General features: G+C 36.9%; 1 protein-coding gene across 1 annotated transcript in view; it reads right to left on the reverse strand.

Moving 5' to 3' along the window:
- Positions 1–560: 560 nt before the first annotated feature.
- Positions 561–24,325, reverse strand: part of col1a2 (collagen, type I, alpha 2) — a 50,067-nt gene continuing 26,302 nt past the window's right edge. Inside the window, exons 24-52 of the mRNA XM_060824777.1 lie at positions 24,255–24,308; positions 22,805–22,903; positions 22,109–22,162; positions 20,144–20,197; positions 19,562–19,615; positions 17,699–17,752; positions 16,146–16,190; positions 15,956–16,054; positions 14,373–14,480; positions 13,857–13,910; positions 13,676–13,729; positions 13,441–13,494; positions 13,169–13,222; positions 12,964–13,071; positions 11,183–11,236; positions 10,638–10,691; positions 9,400–9,561; positions 9,176–9,283; positions 7,888–7,995; positions 7,717–7,770; positions 7,509–7,616; positions 7,346–7,399; positions 5,905–6,012; positions 5,747–5,800; positions 5,538–5,645; positions 3,969–4,218; positions 2,980–3,170; positions 2,621–2,863; positions 561–983 (exon numbers count right to left, since the gene is read on the reverse strand). Of these exons, the coding sequence (XP_060680760.1) occupies positions 837–983; positions 2,621–2,863; positions 2,980–3,170; positions 3,969–4,218; positions 5,538–5,645; positions 5,747–5,800; positions 5,905–6,012; positions 7,346–7,399; positions 7,509–7,616; positions 7,717–7,770; positions 7,888–7,995; positions 9,176–9,283; positions 9,400–9,561; positions 10,638–10,691; positions 11,183–11,236; positions 12,964–13,071; positions 13,169–13,222; positions 13,441–13,494; positions 13,676–13,729; positions 13,857–13,910; positions 14,373–14,480; positions 15,956–16,054; positions 16,146–16,190; positions 17,699–17,752; positions 19,562–19,615; positions 20,144–20,197; positions 22,109–22,162; positions 22,805–22,903; positions 24,255–24,308 (2,748 nt within the window). The 3' untranslated portion in view covers positions 561–836. The remainder of the gene's footprint in view (positions 984–2,620; positions 2,864–2,979; positions 3,171–3,968; positions 4,219–5,537; positions 5,646–5,746; positions 5,801–5,904; positions 6,013–7,345; positions 7,400–7,508; positions 7,617–7,716; positions 7,771–7,887; positions 7,996–9,175; positions 9,284–9,399; positions 9,562–10,637; positions 10,692–11,182; positions 11,237–12,963; positions 13,072–13,168; positions 13,223–13,440; positions 13,495–13,675; positions 13,730–13,856; positions 13,911–14,372; positions 14,481–15,955; positions 16,055–16,145; positions 16,191–17,698; positions 17,753–19,561; positions 19,616–20,143; positions 20,198–22,108; positions 22,163–22,804; positions 22,904–24,254; positions 24,309–24,325) is intronic.

Consider the following 24,325-nt stretch of genomic DNA (forward strand, 5'->3'; position numbering starts at 1 on the left):
TCAGAACATTTTCATGCTTTATTTCACAATTATTAAAACATCTCACTTGTCACATATACAAAATAGGAACATTTTTAGTTTTTATTATTTTGATTTTAGAACTGTCGCCTCCTTTTTCCATTCAGTTGGAGTGAAAGTGCATGGCTAAAAGCATGAACACCTGAAGTAATGAGATGGAAATGGCAAGGAAGTTATCCACATGTTTAGTTTGGGAAGAGACAAGAGGATTCCGTGGTAATAATGAATGGAGTTTACTAAGAAATAAAACTACTGTACAACTTTATACAGCACTGGAGATGTGGCCTCACATTGTGACAGTCTCAATGATGGCATGGGACATTCATTTAGCACCACAGTCAGTACTTCAAGTACGGTATCTGCACAATTCAATACCACTTAGCACCTTTACAAAATGATTTGAACCCCAAGTACCACAGTTAACTTTGAGAAAGAAATTATGTGTTTAATACTTTAAATTAAGTATATGAGGTAGTTTAAACCTTGGGAAGCTGTGGTTTTAAACTTCCTCTTTGAAAAATATTCAAGACTACAGATGACACTCATTTTCACGTTCTTTTATTTACTTTCCATTATTCGTGATTTAAACCTTCAGGGCAAGATTTCACCTGCAATAAACTCTTGAAATTTCCAAGTTGTTGGGAACTGCATTAAAATTGCATGGAGAAAACAATGTTCATTTTTTATTTTGGACTTCCTACTTCTCTTTAAGCCCAGAACTTAAGCAAGTGGATGAGCAGAAGACATGGAATGAATCAGCATTCAGTAAAAAATAAAAGAAAAAATGCGGAGAGTATTCTAATTTAGCTCAAGTTCATTTATTTGAAACAGACTGGGCCAATGTCCAAACCAAATTCTTGTTCAGGGCCACCAATATCCATAGGTGCAATGTCCATAAATGGCAAGCGAGATGTTCTCTGTGTTCTGTATTCAATGACTGTCTTACTCCATTCACCAGAATGTTTCTGTTACAAGTGAAACAGAATAAAGGGTTAATTAGACGGCATGCATTCTGCTTGATAAAAATATAAAGATGACATGGATTGTAATTGGTAAGGTTTCTTTTGCATTCTAAATTAAACAGATTAGAAAAGGAATGAGTTTATTGTTGCTCATCTGAGAATCCACTCCCATATTGCTGCAACTGTTGTTGGATTTGAATGAGTAATTGATCAAGCACATGCAGTTGGGATCTAGGAGCTGAAATTGCCAAGATTGGGTATGGGGGTGTGGTGGTATAGAGAAGGAGAGTGGCAATGTAGAGGAGGAAGGAGATGGCAGTTGACATTTATTTTGGCCCTCCTTTCTCTACTTCTGATACTAAAATCACAGCAAAATCGTTAGGTACATACTTGAAGGAGTATTTTATTGACACATTTGGTTTAATTTACATAGAATCTCTACAGTGCAGAAAGGGGCCAGTCAGTCTTTTGAATCTGCACAAACCCTCTAAAGAGCATCACATCCAAATTCAGGCCCTCACCCCATGTTATCTTGGCCAGTCTACCTAATCTTCGGACTGTGGGAGGAAACCAGAACATCCAGCAGAAACCAGCATGGGGAGAATGTAGAAATTCCACATCACCCAAGGCTGGAATTGAATACAGGTCCCTGCTGCTGTGAAGGCAGCAGTGCTAACCACTGTGCCACTGTCTTGTTCCTTATTCAAGATATAATAGAATAGGTAGAGAAATGTATTTAAAATATCCTTTTAAAAATTACAAAGTCCTACTGCACTTTCATGCTATTAATCTATCAAAGGTTTCAAACATACATGTAGATCATTTTCACTTAGGGTGTTTATTATTGGTGGTACCAACAGCATGCTAATATAAGTACAAGTTTGCTCATACACAGTTTTATATTTTGCAGTTTCTGTGTGTAATTAGGATGCTTCGTTTTACAGCATATATTTAAGGAATGCAGAAAATGCTCAACACTTGATTTTCATTTTAATTTGCCATACAGATATCTGTGAAGATACCCCCACAAATTCCATGATTAGATGATAAAAAAATGCTCAGAGCAATGGGATATTAAGAAGGAGCAGAATTTAATGTATAGGTTTCACTGCAAGTGCTTTGATTAATGCAACTGGATGAAAAGAACAGATGTGTAGATGTAGTGAGAAGTTTGTGATTGAGATGAATATTGAAATAGTTGTGACTTTAAGTTCAAATTTTCATTGTTCAATTAAATTACTTTAAAGGATGATTTTATTAAGAGACCAAAAAAGAAGTTAATCAGTGTAAGATAAAGAACAGCAGTATCCTACTTTTAGAACCTTTACTGGAAGTTCTGAGTTCAGTTATGTTCCCTATAAAACTCTGTAAAGATCAGTTTTTTCAATGCCATTATGCCACAAGCATGTAAACCATGCAATATTTAACTTGGAATAGAATCTGTATGGTCCTTTCTATGCTGTTGAATTGCATTTGCAGAACCATTGGTTAGGGACATGGAAAAGTATCCACCAGTGAAAAAGGCTGCACCAGTGTTTACAGATTGTCTTCTGGAGATTGTGGTGCTACACTACTGTACTTCCAGCAACAATGAGTGTATTTGGACTCAACTAGTAATAAAACATGTGGCCAGAACTTACCGTGCATCCATCTTCCAGAACGCTGTAAGTGAATCTGCTGTTACCTTCAGCTCGGAGTTCAACATCATTGGAACCAAGCAGGATAATGGACTTTTTAAGGCTTCCAGTCTCCTCATCCATGTATGCTACACTGTTCTTACAATGGTAGGTGATATTCTGTGAGGCTTCATTGGAGAGCAGGTGCAGGAAGGTCAGCTGGGTACCCATAACAAATGGGGTAATATGTTCATCATTGTAAGTGAACTAGAACAAAGAGAGTCAAGGTAAGATAACTGTCTCCCAAAATTGCAATATGTTGCATAGACACATTTTGCAAAGGGTTAAATATTCTTCATAATTTAGATCTGAATTGGGCTTACTTGCACACCATCATTGATAGTTTCACCAAACCAAACGTGTTTCTGTTCTTTAGGAGTCTTGCTATTCCACCAGTTCTTGCGTTCGATGATATCTGGGTTGGCATGTACACAAGTCTCGCTTGATACGAAGTCGCAGTAAACTCTGATGGCATCCATGATACATCCTTGATTAGGATCGATCCAATAGTATCCTAAATTGGGGAAAGTGCAGCAATAAGGCTTTTCTTGTTGCTGGAGCAACACTTCATAATTAACTCCTCTCAAAACTTACAAAGCAGATACAGAAATCTGAAACATACTTTTCATAAATGGATCTGAAATTCACAGTTTATAGATTAAACATTCTAGAATTTAATAAGGTATAAAATAAGATTTTCATCTTATTTTTCCATTACTCAAAACTAGGCAGCTAAAATTTTAGTTGTAGTTCCTATTGAAGGGATAGAAATAACGTATAAATGAATTTTACTTCCAAATGGACTGCAGCAGTTCAAGAAGGTAGCTCATTACCAGCTTCTAAAGAGCAACTAGGGATGGTCATTCAATAATGGCCCAACCAGCAGTGTGTACATCCCTTAAATGAATTAAAATAAAATTTCATTCCAATTACTTTAATTTTGTCTCTGTTAGCAGTCCCATGTGACACCTTGTTGAATTGGCAATTTTTCATGTGACAGCTATATGATGATTGTGAGCAAAAGGTAGCAAAAATCATAATGAAACATAATTAACTTATCATCTGATATCTATAATTTTCCAGCACAGATCAATGAATAACAATTAGGAATTAGAATGTTGGCAAACTTTCCTCTTTTCTAGACTGAAGATGGGACCCAAGTATAATTTTTCCCCAATGGCTGAATTAGCTCACTCAGCATAGATTAGAGATTAACATTATGACTTTAAGTTATAATGTACCATTCTACATGGTATATTTAGTGACTTGTTTTTAAACATAAAAGACGTAGTCATTTTGCACACAAACATACCTGACTTCCATTCTGGATGGCTGAGGATCAGGTCACGACATGAGCGAGCAGGGTTTTTCTTTGAGCCTTCAGGGCTGCGGATGTTCTCAATCTGATTGGTCAGAACTTTCAGTTTGGCATCAACCTCAACATCTTTCTCTCTAACAGCAGCTGGTTGGTCAGCTCTATAATACTCATGATCGTAGCTCACTTCATAATGACTGCCAGCAACACCTGGGAAACCGGGAGGACCTGGTGGGCCAGGGGGACCCTAAAAAAAGACAAGGTTTACAAGTCATTTGCCTTCTTGCAGTTGACCCTTCTTATTATCACAAATTGCTTGTATGTGATTCTCCGCAATCATTATTCAATTCTACTGACAACAATTTCAGATCATTCTATAGTTTTAAGATATGTCTGTCGATCTGTTCAACAAGTTCAACTGTCTATCAATGTCTGGGTGATCAAATGCCTGAATGAGGCAGATGCATAATACTCCAGGGCAGTTCACACAAATGAACTAGACTCTTGCTATCTATGAACCTATTGTAACTGATTGCTTTGGTATCACAGCCTTAACTGAAATTGGTTAAGTGATGATGACACCTTCCCTAATGAAAATGCATGACTTGATACATCTTCCATCATTTGTACCCTCAAGATTGCTGCGCTGGGATGTGTTGGTTATCACCAGATTACACATTGGCTTCACTGATTCTTCCTCTGACACTTTCTCCTTCTTTGAACATCTCATTTTATTCCATTTTTCCTTCAATTTTAAATCTTCATTCTCTGTTAACCTCCCAAGTATGATAAGGCTATTGACACCAAGATATCTTTACTGCTTTCTTCAGTCTGTGTCTGCACCTGCTCCCTGTCTTTTCAGTTCATTCCACTTGCATTAACCACCCCATTTCTAAGCCCTGTTCACTTCATAAATATGATGTCCTCTCCATATTCTTTTCTGAAACTCCATGTTTGAATATTTCAAATTGCATTTAATCCCTCCAAAATGATGAAAACATCCTTTAATAAGCAGACGACACCATCCTGCTCCAAGTCCAGAAATGCATGGGCCTAAGTATCAGACAAAGATTGAAAGGTTGCATCTTTTTTCTCTTGAATAAGGACAGCTGAAGGTGAGCTAACAAAAATATTTGAAATTATGAAAGATCTTGAGTGCAAATATAATGAAAGCTTCCTATTTTAGGGAAAAGCATTTCTATGTACCTTGTATATAAGAAAGTCTCAAAGAAACCCAACTAGGAATTCAGAAGAAATGTCTTTAACTAAAGCGTGGTGAGAATGTGGAACTTGCTAGCAGTAGGAGAGTTGAAGCAAATAGTGTAGATGGATTTAAGGGTAAGCTATACAAGGATATGAAGGAGAAAGAAAAGAAGGTTAAGGTCATATCTTTAATTGAAAGGTAGATGGAGGTTTAAGCAGCGAATAAGAAATTGGTTAAACTGGATAATTCTGTGTACTGTCATATTTCATTATGCCATACAAGCACAAGTGAAGTTGTCCTCAAAATGCAAAGTTTAAAAAAAAATTAAAAATGCACTCAGCTGCTTATAAGTTTCAACTTACCATAGGACCAGCATCACCAGGACGACCACGATGACCAGCTGGACCCATAGGACCAGCATGTCCAGATGAACCATCTTTACCAGGAGGACCAGAAGGTCCAGTTGGGCCCTGGATAGAACAAATGGAGAAGTTTTTTTCATTGCTAGTGTGCTGCTCTAAATTGCAAATGACTAATTCTTTGAATCTGAAACAGCTATTTCTTTCCTTACCCTTGGGCCAGCAGGACCGGCAGGACCATGACCACCAGGTTCACCAGAAATGCCCTGAATAGGAGAGGTAATCAATTAGGAATTTTATCACTGAAAACAGGAGGGGAAAAAAAAAACTTGAAAAGGGGGAATACTCAGGAATCTCTGGGATTACTTACAGAAACACCAGGAAGACCCTGCAAACCACCGGGTCCACGCAATCCTTTCAGGCCTCTGACACCAGCGAAGCCAGTTTCACCCTTTTCTCCACGTGGACCTTGTGGGCCCTACAAACAGAATAATTAATTTATTTAGCGATTCATTGTGTGAGAAAGAAATAGAAAAATAATTACACAGTAAGACCTTCACTGAGTCTCTATTTCTATCAGTAACGGGTAAAGCTGTAGCTCTGGACATACTTGTTGGGTTCTTTGCAGTACAAAAAATACTCACCTATTACAAACATATGAATCAATAACAGGCATAGGCTATCCAGCCCGTCCAGTCTGCTTTGCCATTCAATACGATCATGGCTGATCTTACTGTAACCTCAAATCCCATTCTGCCAACCTTGGATAACCTTCCAACCATGTGTAAAAATAATTGATCTACCTATGATCCAGCAATATTCAAGTAATCTGCTTCCACCACCTTATCAGGAAGAAAGTTCCAAAGACTCATAACCCTCTGAAAGAGAAAACAAACCTGATTGTTGTTTTAAATGGGTAGCCCTTGAATTTTTCAAATGTGGCCCATAGTTCTAGATTCACCCATCAGAGGAAACATCCTTTCCACATCTACCTTGACAAGACTATTAGGATTTTTAATATTTCGAACAAGTTGCCTCATACTCTTCTAAACTTCAGCAGACGCAAGCTATTCAATCTTTCCTCATAAGACAACCTGTCCTTCCAGATATTAGTACAGTAAACATTGTCTAAACTGCTTCCAATGTACTCTCTACCTTTCTTAAATAAGCGTACCAATTCTATACATAGTACTCCAGAAGCTGTCTCATGAGTGCCCTGTACAAGTGAAGTATAACCTTCCTACTCTTCTTTGCTGTCTTTGCCCTGTTGGCTTCTTACAGACTGTTCTGTTGGAGAGGAATTCTGGTACAAAATCCAGGTAAGGTTTTCATTGTAAGTGGATATCCTTTGAAGATTAGCAGTAAAAAGTGAGGCGGCAGAATTAAAAAAAACCCATTCCATGACATCACATCACCAAAGTTCGAGATGCAATTTGTTACAGATGCAACTCTTTCTGCTCCTCTGGCAAACCTCCAGAAATCCAACGCATCATAAGATTCTCATCTCCAAACCTTTTACTCTCCACAGCACTTCAAAGAATTGCATCACAGAATTGTTACAGTACAGGAGGAGTCCATTCATTCCATACATTGTGCACCACCTCTCCAAATGAGTATCATAGCTTAGTGCTATCCTCTTACACTTTCAAACAACCTTGCACACTACCCCTTTTAAATGATCATCCAAAGCACTCTTGACTGCCTGCAAAATGGTTGTTTATTTTTGAGCATAGGAGACATATTTAAACTTAAATCATCTAACCTTTCTGTCTTAATATGAGTGATACTACAGCAGCTTAAAATGTACTTACAGCAAGACCTCTTGGACCCATTTGACCAACAGGACCAGTTGAACCTGCAGTGCCCTTAAAAGAAAACAAAGAAGTATTTTTATTTTTAATTTACAAAATATGGAACATCAGCTCACTATTACACACCGCTTTGACTAAAAGGAAAATAAAACCATAAACTTACAGCCTCACCACGATTGCCATATTTGCCAACAGGACCAGCAGGACCATGAGCACCAGGTTGACCAACAGCACCAGCAGGGCCAATCCTACCAGGGTCACCACGTTCACCCTGAATGTAAGAGAAACAGAAAACAAAAATTCTTGAAAATAAGTCATATTCATTCAAAACCTATAAACTTATTAAGGATAGATGTTAGGACTGCACGTACCTTAGATCCAGGAAGACCAGCACGTCCAGGAGGACCATCACTGCCTGGATTTCCCTTAAAAGTGAAAGAAAGAATAAAACATGATCATGAAATGTACATATATTATTTACTCACCCAGGGTATTATGTACATAATAAAACATTGACAACAGTGATCTATTCAATTACTTACATCACGGCCATTTTCACCATGTTGACCAGTCAGACCACTAGGACCAACTGCACCGGCAGGACCACGTTGTCCCTGGCCCCCTGCAGGACCAGTTGAACCAGGTGGACCCTAGAAATTAATAGCAAATAAGATTAAGTACAAAAGAAGTATCTGCGTGAGATCACTTCACTCAAAGTATGATATTGCATCAACAAAAATAACATTACAACACTCTGCAGAGATTCTAAACTGTCTCCCAGAAGAAATCAGATGAACAGCTGTTTAAATATTATCTCGATAGTCTCTTGTTAGTCCTCTACCGAAATTGTGATAAGACAACAGTAACGAGTTCATGAAATATCACGGCCATTGTGACTTAAGAGTTGGATTTTATAAATAGTTGTCCACAATCAATGCCAAACAATGAAAGCCACAACAAGTTTACTGCTAAAAAACCCTAATCTTTGATTGCTAAATTAGCAGAATATAGTTTTTAATATATTGTTTCATTACATGTTCCAAGACAACAGATGTTGAAAGCATTTTTAAAAATCAATACTGACATTTCATATTGCAATTTCAGATTAATCTTTCTTTTTCCATCACATACTAGAATGGTTCAACACAAGTGAAAAAGTGGCTATTTTATTCTGGATATTAATAGCAACAGTGGTACAGCTAAAATAATTGAAAGTAAATGTACAGGCTGATTCTGTAGTCAGGAATTCCCAGAGAGGAATGCAGAGAGTATTTTTCAAGGAATTTCAGGCTCACAGCCCCTAATTTTCTATCCATGAATGGGGAGAAGATTAGACTGTCAATTCATGATTTCCCAGCTAGGGTTACCTATCAATGGTTTTTTTTTGCTCAAGAAATTCCACATTTCCAACTTAAACATTTAAGAATCAGTCCTGATTTTAACTTTGTGTAAGTAGATGGGTTCTGAAAGAGTTAAAATTGTCCCTTCTATTATTTGCTCTAGTAGAAGACAGCACCAGAGGCCTCAAAGACAAAACAACCCACTCTAAACCCAGTTGTGAAGAATAACCCAACTTGCAACAATTACCTTAAAGGTGTGTATGCAAAACCGACAACCTGTCACAAACTTGTACTGGCATATTTAGGGGATAACTTTCCCATCTATTTTCTTGATGGGAATTTTTGGGTTTTTAAATTTGAATTTTATTAGGATCTGGATAATAGTTTTTTGTATTTGTTCCAAGCAGATTTATGAAATATGTGAACATACCCCGACACTAATTAACCAAATTGTTTAAGAATGTACTACTTTATGAAATGAGACACTTACAGGAGGACCTGAGACACCTGGGAGACCAGTTTCACCTTTAGCACCTGGAAGACCGAGTGCACCTGCTGAACCAAGGAAGCCTTGAGGACCACTAGTACCTGGAGGACCCTGTACAGAAATATTACCAAAAGTGGACAAGTAACAATGTTTATTGAGTGAAATAATGGAAATTATAATTATACATCCTTTAATAGCTACTTTACTACTGGTTCAAAGTAACTTACAGCAGGACCTGATTCACCAGAGGGACCCCTCTCTCCAGGAGTACCTTGTAGCCCAGCAGGACCTGATGAACCCGAACGACCTTGTGAACCTGTATCACCTCTTGGACCTTGTGGGCCAGGATTACCAATTGGACCAGCTGGACCTTGGGGACCTTGTGGACCCTATAAAAAAATGCATTAATTAAATATTTATATTCTTTATTAAAACTTCTGATGCCTGCTTATTATCTATTGTTCATCTCTTGCCATATAAAGTTGCCAGAGGGGTATATTCTAAGACACACATTCAGAGTACGTATTCCAAACCAAAAACACATATGGGCCTCCTCTCCTATTGGATGACATCGTTACAATATGGTCTTAAAACAATCTGAAATTTATACAGTCAACTCCATGACTATTTAGCAAAATCAATATTTTAAGCAGGAATAGGAACTTTGAAATTAATAAAACAAAAATGCTGATACTGGAAACACTTCACATTGCATAACATCAGTGCAAAAAGGAAGATAGGACCAATATTCCAAGTTTATGATCTTATAGCAGAATTGACAAAAAAAAATCATAGGGTTGAAATGTTGAGCTTACCTTCCTTTCCTACTAACTACCCGCTGAGAACTTCTAGTATCTTCTACATTTGTTTTAGATTTTATATATCTGTAATATTTCATTTCCTGACAAGAAACCTGATGTTGGCACTCGCTCCTCATGCAACTCATCTTTCTTCTTCCACCCTGACATGAATCTTCTTTCTTTGTGGTATTTAGGTTAACAGTTTAACCCAAGAGAAAATTCACTACAGGCAGGAAGACTTCAATATCTGTACAACCATAACTCAATCCCTATTGGTTGAAAATTTAGATATAGTGAATTAAGTTGACAAATGATGTTGAGGATTGCTACAAATAGTGAAATATTCAATCAACATATCTTTCTTAATTACTCTCAGAACCAATATATTTAATTAAACACTGATTTATCATCATGTGCTATTGATACTGATTTTGACTTTGTAAAATAAACCTTCTAGATTTGATATTTTTAACCATCCTATCCTAAAGTTATCACTGTGTGGAGACAGACACATATTGCTATATTCACCAGAAGCAGTTAGAATTGCATACATTAACTTATGTTACTGCATGTTGTTCATTGGTTTAATTACAGTGTCAAAGTTGAATACTTTGCTCATTCAGAGAGAGGTGCAGATAAGAAATGTTAGAAGAAAAAGTACTTACTGATGGACCAGGAGCACCTGCTCTCCCAGCTGGGCCTGGGAAACCTGTAAAACCCTAGGAAAAGTAAAGCAGTTGCTGAAATTAGCCATTTATAGTCTAAGCCACATTTCACAAATTGATCAAATGAAATAAGAGCAACATTAGGCTCTACCACCCCATGGCTAACTTCATCTTTGGAAAAGATCATGGGAGAACTTTTATATCAGGTCCATTTCCCCACATTACTCCCTATATCCCTTAAGTGCCCAAATTTTTCCATCTTAGTTTTGGTTTTGTTCACTAATTGAAGACTCATGGCCCTCTGGTGTTCAGAATTCTAAAGATTCACAACCTCTCAGCAAATAAATGTTTCTTTATCTCAATTCTAATTAGCTAAATGGATTATCCCGAGTCTTTGAATCCTTGTTCAAGGGGGAAAGAAACCCTGTAGATCTACTCTGTCAAATCCTCAAATAGTTATTCATTTTTGAATGAGATTGCCTCCAGAGAATATAGGCCCAATCTATTCAAATAAATGTTTGTAGTATAATTAATATTTAACTTACTGATGGTCCAATTGAACCAACAGGTCCTTGTAGACCAGCAGCTCCAGCAGGACCCTAAGAAGAGAAATACAAATAATTATGAACATAGAATTGTACATTGTGATAACAAATATTGTATAAGATAGTTACAAACAGCTCATTTCCTGAGTACTGCAGAAGACACATATTACCTATCTTGAGAAGATTGAAAACAGTGCATCTGACCATTTAATTTCACCTGGTTGTAACTGTGTCAAAATCCAAATTGGACAATTTTGGACTACTATTTGCTTTGCATGTCTGCTGGATTGAATTTTTATTTATAACTACTCTATTCAGATAAAAGATCGGGTTGGACAAGCAAGCCAGGACTTTAAAAACAATAAAACAACAGGTGTACCCTTTACCCTTTCCGTCACAACTGGTCCTGAAACAGCAGCATGAAATATTAATGGAGAGCCTGTGTTCAAAATTAACACAGGAGGCAGAGCCTGAAGCATCAAGTATATTGGCCCTTGCAGATTTGCAGTTAAATTGCGAGACGTCAGGAGATCTCATTTATCTGCTGATTGAAGATCAGTTGTATACCTGGATACAGCATGGCCAAGAACAGCAAAAGTCATTGGAATTATGGGGCAAGAAGGAGATAAATTTCTCTGCAAGGCCAGCACACCACATTATCTCCCATTCTTGCCACCTCCACAGAAGGGGAAATTGTTCCGTATGAGCCCCATGGGGGAATTACCCATATATTTCAATTCAGCCTAGCAGAAGAAAGTCCGCTGGAGTCAGTGGTGAATTCGAACAGGAAGTGGAATTCCTGCACATGAGATCTTTGCTAATGATAGCACTCATGGATGATAGTCGAAATGGTGACCTTTATATGACTCATGCATTGCCGAGAACTCACTTACAGATACCAACTTTGCTCACTCATTCCTTTCTCTTACTGGCAAACCAGGTACTTATATGGATACTATCATTTTGCAGTTCGGCGGTATCACTCTCTACATATATTCTCTTCATCAATGCCCCTAGCCCACATTGTTCGAGTGAAATTACCCAGGAAACAGCTGTACTGAAGTGATATATACAAATTTTGTAATCTAAGTGAGCATCTAGTACAATAAAAAGGCATTGGACAAGGTTAACGCTGTCAAATTCTGCTGTGGTATGCTCATTATGGGGCACAGAATTGAGCATTAAGCAAAAATAGCAAAACTGTGGGATTCAAAGTTTACAGAATAATTCTGAATTAACATGAACGAAATTCACATACTGTTTCTCTACTTACAAAGGTTTCTAACTTCAAAATATAAATTCTTTAGATCATTCAAGTATAAGTATGAATGGGTAAATACCATAAATAAGGTATTGAGGCATACATAAGACAATTGTGCATTTGTCTGGGTATCAATCTAAATCATATGCTGTGATTAACTTTGTACAGGTAAGTTGTGCATCTTAATTTATTTCTGTGTCCTTAGGATCATATTCCAGCTAATATTTCATCCTCAGCCAAAGGCATCTCAAGGTGGACCAAAATGGTCCTATAGTTTAGACAGTTCAGGCAGGACCTTTCTGTTGTTTACCACTGTTCTAGTTCAAGTAATGTGAATTGCAGTGGCAGAACATTGTACAGAGATGTATTATGCCTGGCCACTGCCCATTTTTATGCCAGATGATTTATATCATTTTAAACATGATATTGATACAAAAAAGTAAAGTGTTTGAGAATGAATTGTCAACTAGTTAAGGTAGAATTACTTTTTAATTGAATGACTTTAGGTCAGGATACTTACTGCAGGACCAGCGGCACCAGGTAGACCAACAGGACCAGAAGGACCGACCTCTCCTTTGGAGCCAGTCACACCTTTCTCACCTTTAGCTCCAGCGTGTCCATCTGCACCCTTTAATAGAAGAAAGCAGCAAGCATTTTTAAGAGCTTATGTTTTTAAAAGAAGTAAAAGTATTTAAAGTAAGATAAAAGGAAGTTTTGAAACTCACAGCTGGACCAGCAAATCCAGGGGGACCAGTACGACCAGCTTCACCACGTTCACCCTAGGCAGAGAAAAACAAAACCAAATAGTTGTATTGTCCATTCTTCTTCTCACATTGGAGGCCGATTGAAATGTGTCACTGCTATTACGTTTAACTACAATAGGCATTTTCTTCATTGCATTATCGACAACTGACAGCATGATTAGAAAAAATAAAACAATAGAAGCTTAGATAGAATAGAAATTCATTTTACCACATATTGCTTTTATTTTACTTACTGTAAGACCACGAGCACCAGCTGGACCAGGGTGACCAGCAGCACCAGAGTCACCCTGAAAAGAAAAAAACATTGTCAGTTGTTGATGATTACAAAACGTTATAGATGTAAAAAAATGAATTATGAGCTCTGTTAATGAGAAAATGGTAATATGTATGTGAATAACAAAAACAGCAACAGACAACATGGGTGCTGGTGCCATTACTAGAAAGATTAAGCAAGCTTCAGAAACTTACCCTATCACCAGGAGGACCACTGGGGCCAGGAGGACCACCAGGACCTGGAAGACCCTATGAGCAAGAAATTTGAAAAGGTTTAGACAAAGTGAAAGATCAGTTCAGGTTTGATTGCTGTATACTGGCAGATACAATAATATAAGACACAACTATATTCAGAGAACAATTATGGGGCACTTACCCGTGCTCCGTCTGGACCTGGACTTCCTTGAGGACCTGCTGGACCTACATCGCCCTATTAAAAACATATAATCAGAGTTAGATGGTATACAAGATAGTGCAGCTCTAAGAAGTAGCAACACATATCGGTGCTTAATATCTTGATGAATTATTTTAAAAGTTATTTTAAAGCTAATAACGTTATACATGTTTGTGGATTCTGTCTTCCGGCCATAAGTTGAATTTCCTCTTTTTATGCTTCGAACATAAATTTATCTTTAAATCATTAAAGAAAAATGAAAAGGTTGAAACATATTGAATGAGCCATAATTATAAAGTGTCTAATAAGAAGCACAGACGTATGACTGAGCTTTAACAGTTCTTATTTAAATTGGTGGTAGTGCATTCTAATGAAGAGAGCAAAGCCTATGGAAGGTCACATTGTGAATCTGTTAGAAATCTATGCACCATTGAAAATAAAATGAAAATATATATTTCTATTTCTTTAAAAAAGATTGTCAATATTTTACAAAATTACCTTTTCACCTTTGATGCCAGGAGTGCCAGCACCACCCCTTTCACCTGGTGAACCCTGAGCACCTGGGGCACCGACATGACCAGGTAGACCAGTAGCACCAACGTCACCCTAAAAGGAATAAAGATTAACTGGTAAATCTTTTGACTGTTAGTTAATGCAATGTCCAACACAAAGCACTGAAAACCCATTGATACCTCTTTCTAAGAAATTCAAGCTCCTGCATAAGATCCCAATCTCCTTATTTCAGAAATAAATGATGTTAATTCCAGGTTTACCCTGAACAGTTGATGATGGCATCTTCTGCTGATATTGTTTTCAAATGTTAGTGCCATTTCCAATTCCTCAACCCATGTAGGTCTGTATTGTTCATTCCCACATGATCTTCTGGCTAGCAGCTTCACGTAAAGAATGATGGTTTGGCTTTTGAGGCTAGACATACAATCAAAGGAAGATGGAAGACCAGCAGCCTTACTGAGTGTTGTAGCTGGGGACCCCTGAGCATTAACCGATGCTTCTGCTTAACCAGTCCAATGATAAATCCGTTATAATGCTCTATAGGTAATTCCTAATTCATTGTTTGAAGCTCATTCTTACACCGTGTTATTCACATTAGTCACAAAGTGACTGCAACAACTCTCAGTTACTCATTTATAATGTGGAAAAGATTTTTAAAATTAAATTGCTATGGACATTTTATGCTATTGGACATGTTTCAACATAAAGGCACTTAAAATGGAGGCATCCTCAGAAGTGTGAATGAAGCTTTGAAAATAAAGACTGAAGCCAGAGGAAGGAAACTGTCCATCTAATTGGCCTTAGCTGTGGCTGCAAACTTCCATCCTCACAGTCCTGACCTTGAGGTATGAAACCTCTTGGTCCTATAATCCACTGGATTGCTGTTCTTAGGCCACGTCCACAGAACTGGATTCATTCTCATACCAAGGGGCAGCAATGAATCCACTAATTCCCCAACTAAGGCACCTAATTAATTAATAGATAGCCAGCACTACATTGACACTGCCACCAGCCTGACTACCCAGAAGTAGGAACATGTCAGGTCAATGACCCAATGCTCTCATTTTCTGGTTTCATTCTAAAACCTGCCTCCAGGGACCAGGAAACTTTGCCCTCATGGTCAATAAGACATGCAGCATATTACTTGCACAGCTTTGATAGCAGATGATGATATGAAATTTGAAGACCTTTATGTTGAAGAATGGGTTAAAGTAAGTGACCCTTTGAGTCATATTATTACTACATGTTGTGGGTCAGTCAGTTCAGTTGCCTGAATGGCTGACTTTCAATTCAGAGTGATGCCAACAGTGAGGGTTCAGTTCCCAAACCAGCTGAGGAGGACTATCATTCTCAACTCTCCCTTTGTCTAAGGTGTGCTAACCATCAGCTGTCTTTCCTAGTTGAGAGAGAGCCCTATGGTCCAGTAGGAGTATGGTGACTTTAGCTTTGCAATGTGACTTGCGTTCAAATGATTTCAAAGAAATACTCGAATAATTCAAGAAATTGACATCAAAGCATGGGCTGAATATTGATGCAATTTAAGTTTTAAAAAGTTAAGTTCAGCCTACCTTTCCACCATCAGTGCCAGGAGCACCACTGCTACCACGAGCACCAGGAAGGCCTTGAGCACCTGCAGCACCTCGTTCACCTGGAGGACCTCGTTCACCCTAAGTAGGAAAATATGAACCACAATGCTTTAAGTATGATGTTATCACATTAAAGAGGCTGAAAGTGCAAAACTAAAGAAACTTAACTTACTCTTGTACCAGAAATACCAGGACTGCCATGATCACCTCGGAGACCCTGTGGAAAAATGACAGTAATAAGATATTGCAACATTAAAATGCATTATAAAGTAAAATCTGGAAAGAAAAGAAAAAAAACCTAAAATTTCCCATTATGAAGAAGACATTTTCTGAATGCTATTTAGCTCTTTGGATATATAATTTTGATGCATTTGAAAGCATGAAGAAGGTTTTTTTCCCTGTAACCTTGCTTTTGTTTGTATTTAAATAATTATCCAACACTCCCTTGAATGCCTTAATTTTACCTGCCTCCACTTCATTCACAATCTAGAGTCTACCTATTTGCTCTATCAATAAATTTCTCTCACTTCACATTTGTTTCTTTCGCAAATCATTTTAAAACTCTGGCCTCTGCATTTACAAGTAGGATTAACTTCTCCTTATCCACTCTGTCCAGACCCCTCATGATTTTGTAAGCAGCTATCATAATGCCTCTTAGCCTGCTCCTCCCCAAAGAAAACAGTCCCAACGTCTCCAATCTTTCCTCATAATTAAAGGGCCTCATCCATGGACAATTCATGTATATTTCTTCTGCACTCTCTCCAGTATCTCAAATCCTTCCTGAATGTTGTCTAATTAGAGTCTTATATATATTCATCATGACCCCACTGCTTTTGCACTCTGCTCCTGTTTATGAAGCCTAGGGTGTTGTATGCTTTATTGTCTGTTCTGCCACCTTTGATGATTTATGCACATGTACACCCAGGTCTCTCTGCACCTGCTTTAGGAGATTGTCTTTTATTCTATACTATTGCTTCATGTTCTTTGTATCTCTCTTGTATTGGACTTCATGTGCTAAATTATCATCTCCACTAATTTGTCAATGTCCTTCATAATTTCTACACTGTTCCCTTTACAGTTTACATTTCTTCTAAGTTCTGTGTTAGCCATAAGCTTTGAATCTCTTCCCTGCCCACCAAGATATAAATCATTTATATATTTGGAAAATCAAGGGTTCAGCCCTGAGGAACTCCATTCCTTCCAGCTCAAAATAAATCCATTAATGATTATTCTCTGTTTGTTATCCTTTGGTCAATTTTGCATCCATGTTGATACTGTGTCTTTTATTCAATGAACTGTAACTTCCCTCAGATCTGTTGCATTTCATGTATTATTTAATGCCTTCTGGATGTCCATGTACATCTCAAGAATAGTTGTTCCCTCATCAAACCTCTTTGTTGCCTCTTCTAAAAGCTCCAGAAAATTAGTTAGACACAATTTTCTCTTAACAAATTCATGCAGACTCTTCTGAAACAATCCACATTGCGCCATATCGATATTAATTCTTCCCAAATAATTGTTTTGAGAAGTTGCCCTGCCATTGAAGATAAACTGATTGGTATGTAATTGCTGGGCTGATCTTTCCAACATTTCTGAACAAAGGCATAGTATTTGTCATTTCAAAGTTCATATTGGCATAGTTTTGAATAAGGCATTTCAGATTATTCAAGTTCATATATGGAGAGCATATAAGTCTTGGAATTGGCAGATGATTATTTGTCTTACCTGATTACCTGGTTTGCCTGGCTCTCCAACAGCACCAGAAGGTCCGGGCATCCCCTACAGTGACAGAAAGAAATGCATTTTAGGACTTCAATACCAGATCGATGGGACTTTAGTTGTGGAAATGTGCAGTTGGCAGACAAGACTAGTAGTGCATATTTATAGAATGCTTTATTGTCCAACAACAACAAAAAAGAAATTTTGAAAAATTAATTCATTCTACATTCTTCTCAAAACTACGTCAAATTTTAAACAAAATATAATGCAGACATTATTGTTGGATGTGTTTCTTAATCAATTTATACCAATACCTTCCCTTCACTATCACAAAAAGGAATTACTCCAGTATTTTTAGATTAGATTAGATTACTTACAGTGTGGAAACAGGCCCTTCGGCCCAACAAGTCCACTCCAACCCGCCGAAGTGCAACCCACCCATACCCCTACATATTACCCCTTACCTAACACTACGGGCAATTTAGCATGGCCAATTCACCTGACCCACACATCTTTGTGACTGTGGGAGGAAACCGGAGCACCCGGAGGAAACCCACGCAGACACGGGGAGAACGTGCAAACTCCACACAGTCAGTCGCCTGAGGCGGGAATTGAACCCAGGTCCCTGGCGCTGTGAGGCAGCAGTGCTAACCACTGTGCCACCATGCCGCCCCCCACTGTGCCACCGTGCCGCCCCCACTGTGCCACCGTGCCTCTTTATTTAATAAAGAGAGGAACTTGTTATGAGTGTGTTAAATGTTTGAATCCTAATATTAATGACAAAAATTGAAACTTTGAGATTTGAAATTAATATTTGCTGCTTTTGCTTAAGGTTAATGAAATGAGAAATCTTTTAAATCCATCTAACCGAGAGGAGAATATATTATCAATTTAACACTTAGCAGATGCTGTTGTATAGACATTTAAAACTGAAATTGCTTTAATGCAAGAATTACATTTATCAGTAATGCATGTAATTTATTTGATGGACAAAACACAAAATACCATATCTTTCAGAAACTAAGGTTCAGTTCATGGGTTGAATGGACAGTTGGATAGGTCATGGTTGGCTAACTACAGGCTCCAACTGCTCGCTGTTGATACTTTCTCTTTAATTCATCGAAGAGATGTGTGAGTCACTAATCAGGCCAGCATTATTAGCCCTTGAACTGAGTAGCTTGCTTGGCCATTTTAGAAGTCAGTTAAGAGTTATCCACAATGCTGTGGGCTGGGAGTCACAAATAGACCATTCCTACTAAGGATGGTTGATTACCTTCTATGAAAGACATTGGTGAACCATCTGCATTTTTACAACATTTGATAGTTTCATGGTCTTGACTAAGACTCTGGCTTTCAGTTCCAAATTTCCTTCATTAAATTTAAATTCCACCAGTTGGTACTTTGAAACCAAGCCCCCGAGCATTAGCCTATGCTTCTGGTTAACTAGTCCAGTGATAAATCCACTACAATGCTATATTTGTAATTCCTAATTCATTGTTTGAAGCTCATTCTGACACCGTGTTATTCACATTAATCACAAAGTGACTGCAATAACTCTCAGCTACTCATTTATCATTTGGAAAAGGTGTTTCAAACAAATTGCTACGGACATTCTGTACTATTGGTTAGACACGTTTCAACGTAATTGTAGGAACATCCATTATTTGTTAAAAAAAATTATTTTAAATTTAAATCAGTGTATAAATTGATTGCAACCTAACTGTGTTTTACAGTAAGATGTGCAGAATTGTTTGACATATTGTATGTCTTATTTTAATCTGCCCTTCCATATGAAAGTATTATAATTCAGTTAGCTAGCCTATTTTGTTGGATCTGGTGCATAAAGGATACTCAATTTCAAATACATACCTGGAAACCAACACTGCCAGCTGGACCTGTTTCACCTTTTGCACCTGTAGGGCCCTAAATAATAAGAACACTGAAATGTTTATTTGATCAAATTGCTGAGTGATAACTATATCTCTCAAATTCATATTAATGGAAAATATTAATTAAAATAATTTAGTTAGTTCATTCACTCATAATATTTAAAACTTACATTGCATTAATCTTTTGAAGTCAAATTAATTTATTATTAATTTAGCCATTGTGTAACATCAGGTATATTAATACGTAGTAAAACTGCATGAAGAAAACGTGTTCACATTTCAAATAACAATCTCCAGTAAAGCTAAGATTTTCAAAATTAAATTAAATGTGAGCACTAGAATGTAAATATTTTAATATCTACTAATCCAATTCCTTTCCATTATTTAAAGCAAGGCCTTAACCCACTTATTTCAAGCTGATGAAAGACTTTGTTCATGTAAAGAGAAAGGAATTATATAGGAAGTATTAAGTTTAATCAATATTCATACAACATCATTTTAAAATCTACTTTTGCATCCAAGATCTGTAGCATAGTTTTATGTTTAGTATTTGTCTACTTACTGCAACACCAGGCGCACCCTGTGCTCCAATTTCACCATCTTTGCCAGGTGCACCCTGAAAAACAAAAGCATCAGAAAATAAATTGTCAATGCTATCAACACCAATTATTGCTGTGTGTATTCCTCTTGATGTATTTAAAATTCACAACAAATAGTTTAGTTAAATATTGTATCTGCCATTTTTGGAGATTCATGTGATCCTGTAGCGTGCTCTGCTTCCTAGATTAGTGACTTTAGTCAGGATTTATTGATACATACTTTTTTTGCAGAAATCAAGAATCATCTACAAATGTATGCATTTTCAAAATATAATAAGTATGATTTTGACTTGTGATTGTTGTGTTACCCCAAACAACTTTAATAACAGCTGATCAACAAAATATTGACAATAATTGCTCTTTACACCAAACACTAGCAGTGATTTTCAAATGTTGCCTTATGCTTTTGCCTTTGCCTGAGAAATAAGTGACAAGGAAAAGAAAATCTGAAAGCCTGAGGGTTGAATGCCTACTCCTGCTCCTAGGTCTTAAGTTTTTTATATTACATGGACTTTGGACAGCAATTTGTTCACCTGGTTCAATCTTCAGGCATGACTTGGCACAGCTGTCCAACCTTTCTCATCCACGATGAGCTCGAGGTCATTTTAAGTTATAGGATTCTGACTGCAATGGTAACGTCTCACTTAATTTACATTCTATCAAACCTTTTCTTAAGTTTCCCTTTGCTGTATATGACTGTTGTAAAGCAACTGAAGGACAGCAAGCTCCTGAAATGCACGTTTCTTGCATATGAAGAAAAATTGCCTCACAGTAAATCAAACTGATGTTTTTATGAAATAAATATGTAAATGTCCATTTCAGCTTTGACAATGGCTTACTTTCTTTGAAATATTTTTGGAAATTTCTTCTTTTGATTGACTGACTCGCTAATGTTGAGGCAGTATTCACTTTTTAGACAAATAGCTTTGAGTCACGTATTGAAAGAGTGCAAATGAATGCAAATGCAACTGTCTGAGACTCCTTCCTCTGCCATTTTAGTACAATCAAGGGCCCATTAAAATAAATCCTCAACCAAACTAGTGAAGGAAAGAATTACTGAATATATGTTAAAGTTTGAACACCTGCATTTCTTGGCAGAATTTCAGGTAAATAGTAAAATGCTCAGCATGGTGATCCTGCACTATTTTACCAAAATATGAACCCTTGCGGACATAGGAACATCATACAAAAAAAATTTAAGCATTTATCCATTTTCATTACTCCAGCAGCTCCCAGCTTTAAATGGGTCTTTAAAATACACTCTTACTTTAAGCAACAAAGTGGGTACATTGGGATGAGTTTTCCAAGCCTGGGATGGTGGGATTGGAGATGGAGGGGTCTGAAAAAATAGCAGGCAGTTGTGTTGGAATGGTAATAAATTTACCAATAAGGCCCCACCTAACACTGATTTTGCACCCATCCCTTCATGTACTAAGTGTGCGAGTCAGCAGCTTTATGGAGCACAATGAAGCTAATGGCACAACAAGGGGGCAAACAATATGAAAGACTTCAACTGTTGCCAAATACACCTGCCAGTATTTTCACTTATTGACAAATAGGCTTGGCCTCTCTGAAATTTTCATTTCAATTTTGGTCTTGGAGGAGCCTTTCACGGGAGTCTCCAATACTGCTCAGCGTTACACATCTCTGCTTGTGGGGCTTGCCCCAGGCTCTTACTGCCTGCTTTCTGGTTGGGTTGGCAACTTTGGGAGCTACCTGCAGTTCTTAGTTAGATGGTGAACACAAAAGCAGGAAATTTGAAGTTACCTCTGGGAAGGCTACTTCACTGTCTTGTTCCCAACAAAGGCTGAATTAAGTTTCCACTTGGTCCTGATGTAGGGGTCCCAAAGTCACCGGGAAAGTCCAGACATTATGCATTGATCTATATGCAATGTTAAATAAGCAATTTTGCTAAAATTTATACATACACGTGGACCAGCAGGACCGACACTTCCTCTCTCACCAGGCTTGCCAGGTAGACCCTGGGAAATGAAATAGAAATAATAATGTTATCACCCAAATATCAGCTTTTTTCATCTCTGAAATTTTGAGAAAACTTAATTTAAATTGTTTAAGTGAATAATTGTTCATCTAACTTTTATTTTATCTAACAGAGTTTGTTTCTAAACTAGGGAATGAATATTGGACAAGACATGATTACCAGAGAAGAAAAAAAATTGACTTTCTGGCATTGAGACTGCAAGAGTTGGTATCCATATGTTCGCATTTATATTGCTACAGCTACCAAAATTCTGCCATTTAGCTTTCAGAACTATAAATATCCTACAGCCATAATCCTAACAGCTGACTCATTAAACACATATGTCACAAAGTCATGGTTTGCACCTATTTAAGATTAGAATCAACCTTAAAATCATTTGTTCATCTAACTAATGCTGTCTCTTAACAACAATGTTAAAACTCAGAACACAGCAAGGAGTCGGTTGTAATTAAAGAAATATTTTATGTTCATGGAACATCAAAAATTTTAAGGAAGAAATTTTATGTGCATTACTTAAATAGTTGTAGTTCTATCTTAAATCAAGGCTAGTCAGAAAATGTTACGATAACATATTTTGCAATCTTAAATATTTTTATTAGTACAAATATAATTGTGTACTTACTGCAGCACCCTTTGGACCAGGGAAGCCCATCATACCAGCCTGACCTCTTGGGCCAGTAGCACCAGGGGGACCAGTACGACCTTCCTCACCAGCTGGACCCTAAAATGTATGATCTCAGACAATGACACAATACTCTTCACAAGTTACTGTTGGTTATTGTTACATGTAGCAATTAATTGTGATTTTGATTTATTATTTTACATCCATGCATGTTATTAATTATAAAAACATCTGAGTAAATACTTAGCATTTGTTATTCATTTGTAATTCCATAGTAGTTGGTATTGTAGCATAAGGTACAATGCACAAATCTAACACATTAGTATTCTTTAGTATTATAAAAATTACATTTTATGTTGAAGAAAACTGTGGTCTGGACAACAGAAGATACAAATTAATTGAGGATTGCTACTTATCGTATGATATGATATGCAGTAATATTTAAATCACAATAAGATTTGAACCTTTGATCTGATAGTCTATTTCTTGTGTGAAATGCTGGTACGTAAACAATATTGGTATCTCAATAATGCCATAATTATGACCAGATGGTAATATTTAAAACTGCAGCCACATCGAAGTAAACTGCTATAACTTATTGAGATGGTTGATATTCTTAATCAATATGTCTCAAATTCTGTGTTCAATGTGTAATTCGTGTTGTCATATGGAATCTCCCTCCTAATAACCTGAAGGCTTGCACTTTCACAGGGAAATAATTTCAACGGTTTGCCTTTTAAGTAGTGAAGTATTGTTTTAGTACATTGACCTGATGTGTATTGACAGTCTTAGATATGTTCTTCTGATATATGTAATTGCAAAGGTATATTGAAAAGACTATTTTAAATCCAGAATATTAAATATTTGTATAGTATACTTTAATATATATTAATATAGCAAGTATATGTGTTCATTTTAGGTAATCAATAACTAGTATATTCAACTGTGTATTTGATTGAATGTAGCTAATTGTGATGTGCAATTTTTATGTAAGAGATAAGTTCCTGTACAATATTAAAAAACATTATTTCATGTTACTTGACATAGCTTTTGTTAAATAACAATGAGTATGCAATATTATTGCATCATAAATAAGTATTTGTTAGTATTAATGTATGGCACAGTCTTTGCAGTTACTGTACCTATATTAATAAATAATTTGAATTGCTTCTTAATTTAAAATAAAATGTTACCTTAGAGGTTAGCAAGATCTAATAATTGAAGCCTTTTAATTTTTAATATTCTGCAAAAATGTAATCTAATATCCCCATGCATTTGCCATGCTTTATTCAAACCTATTCTTAGATTGAATAAGCTGTCAAGAATGGGGAGCAGAAAACCTCAAAGACAACTTACAGCAGGACCTGATTTGCCTGTAGTACCTATAGTGCCAGTACTACCTACGATACCCTGAAAAAATAACACATTATTGTTGGGTGAGAAAACTTACTGAAAGACCTTGATTTCCCGTAACACCACTTCTACCAGGTTGTCCACTATGACCCTATATATATTGAGGAA

The sequence above is a fragment of the Hemiscyllium ocellatum genome, chromosome 5 (genome assembly GCF_020745735.1).
Source record: "Hemiscyllium ocellatum isolate sHemOce1 chromosome 5, sHemOce1.pat.X.cur, whole genome shotgun sequence".
NCBI classification, from domain to species: Eukaryota; Metazoa; Chordata; class Chondrichthyes; order Orectolobiformes; family Hemiscylliidae; genus Hemiscyllium; species Hemiscyllium ocellatum.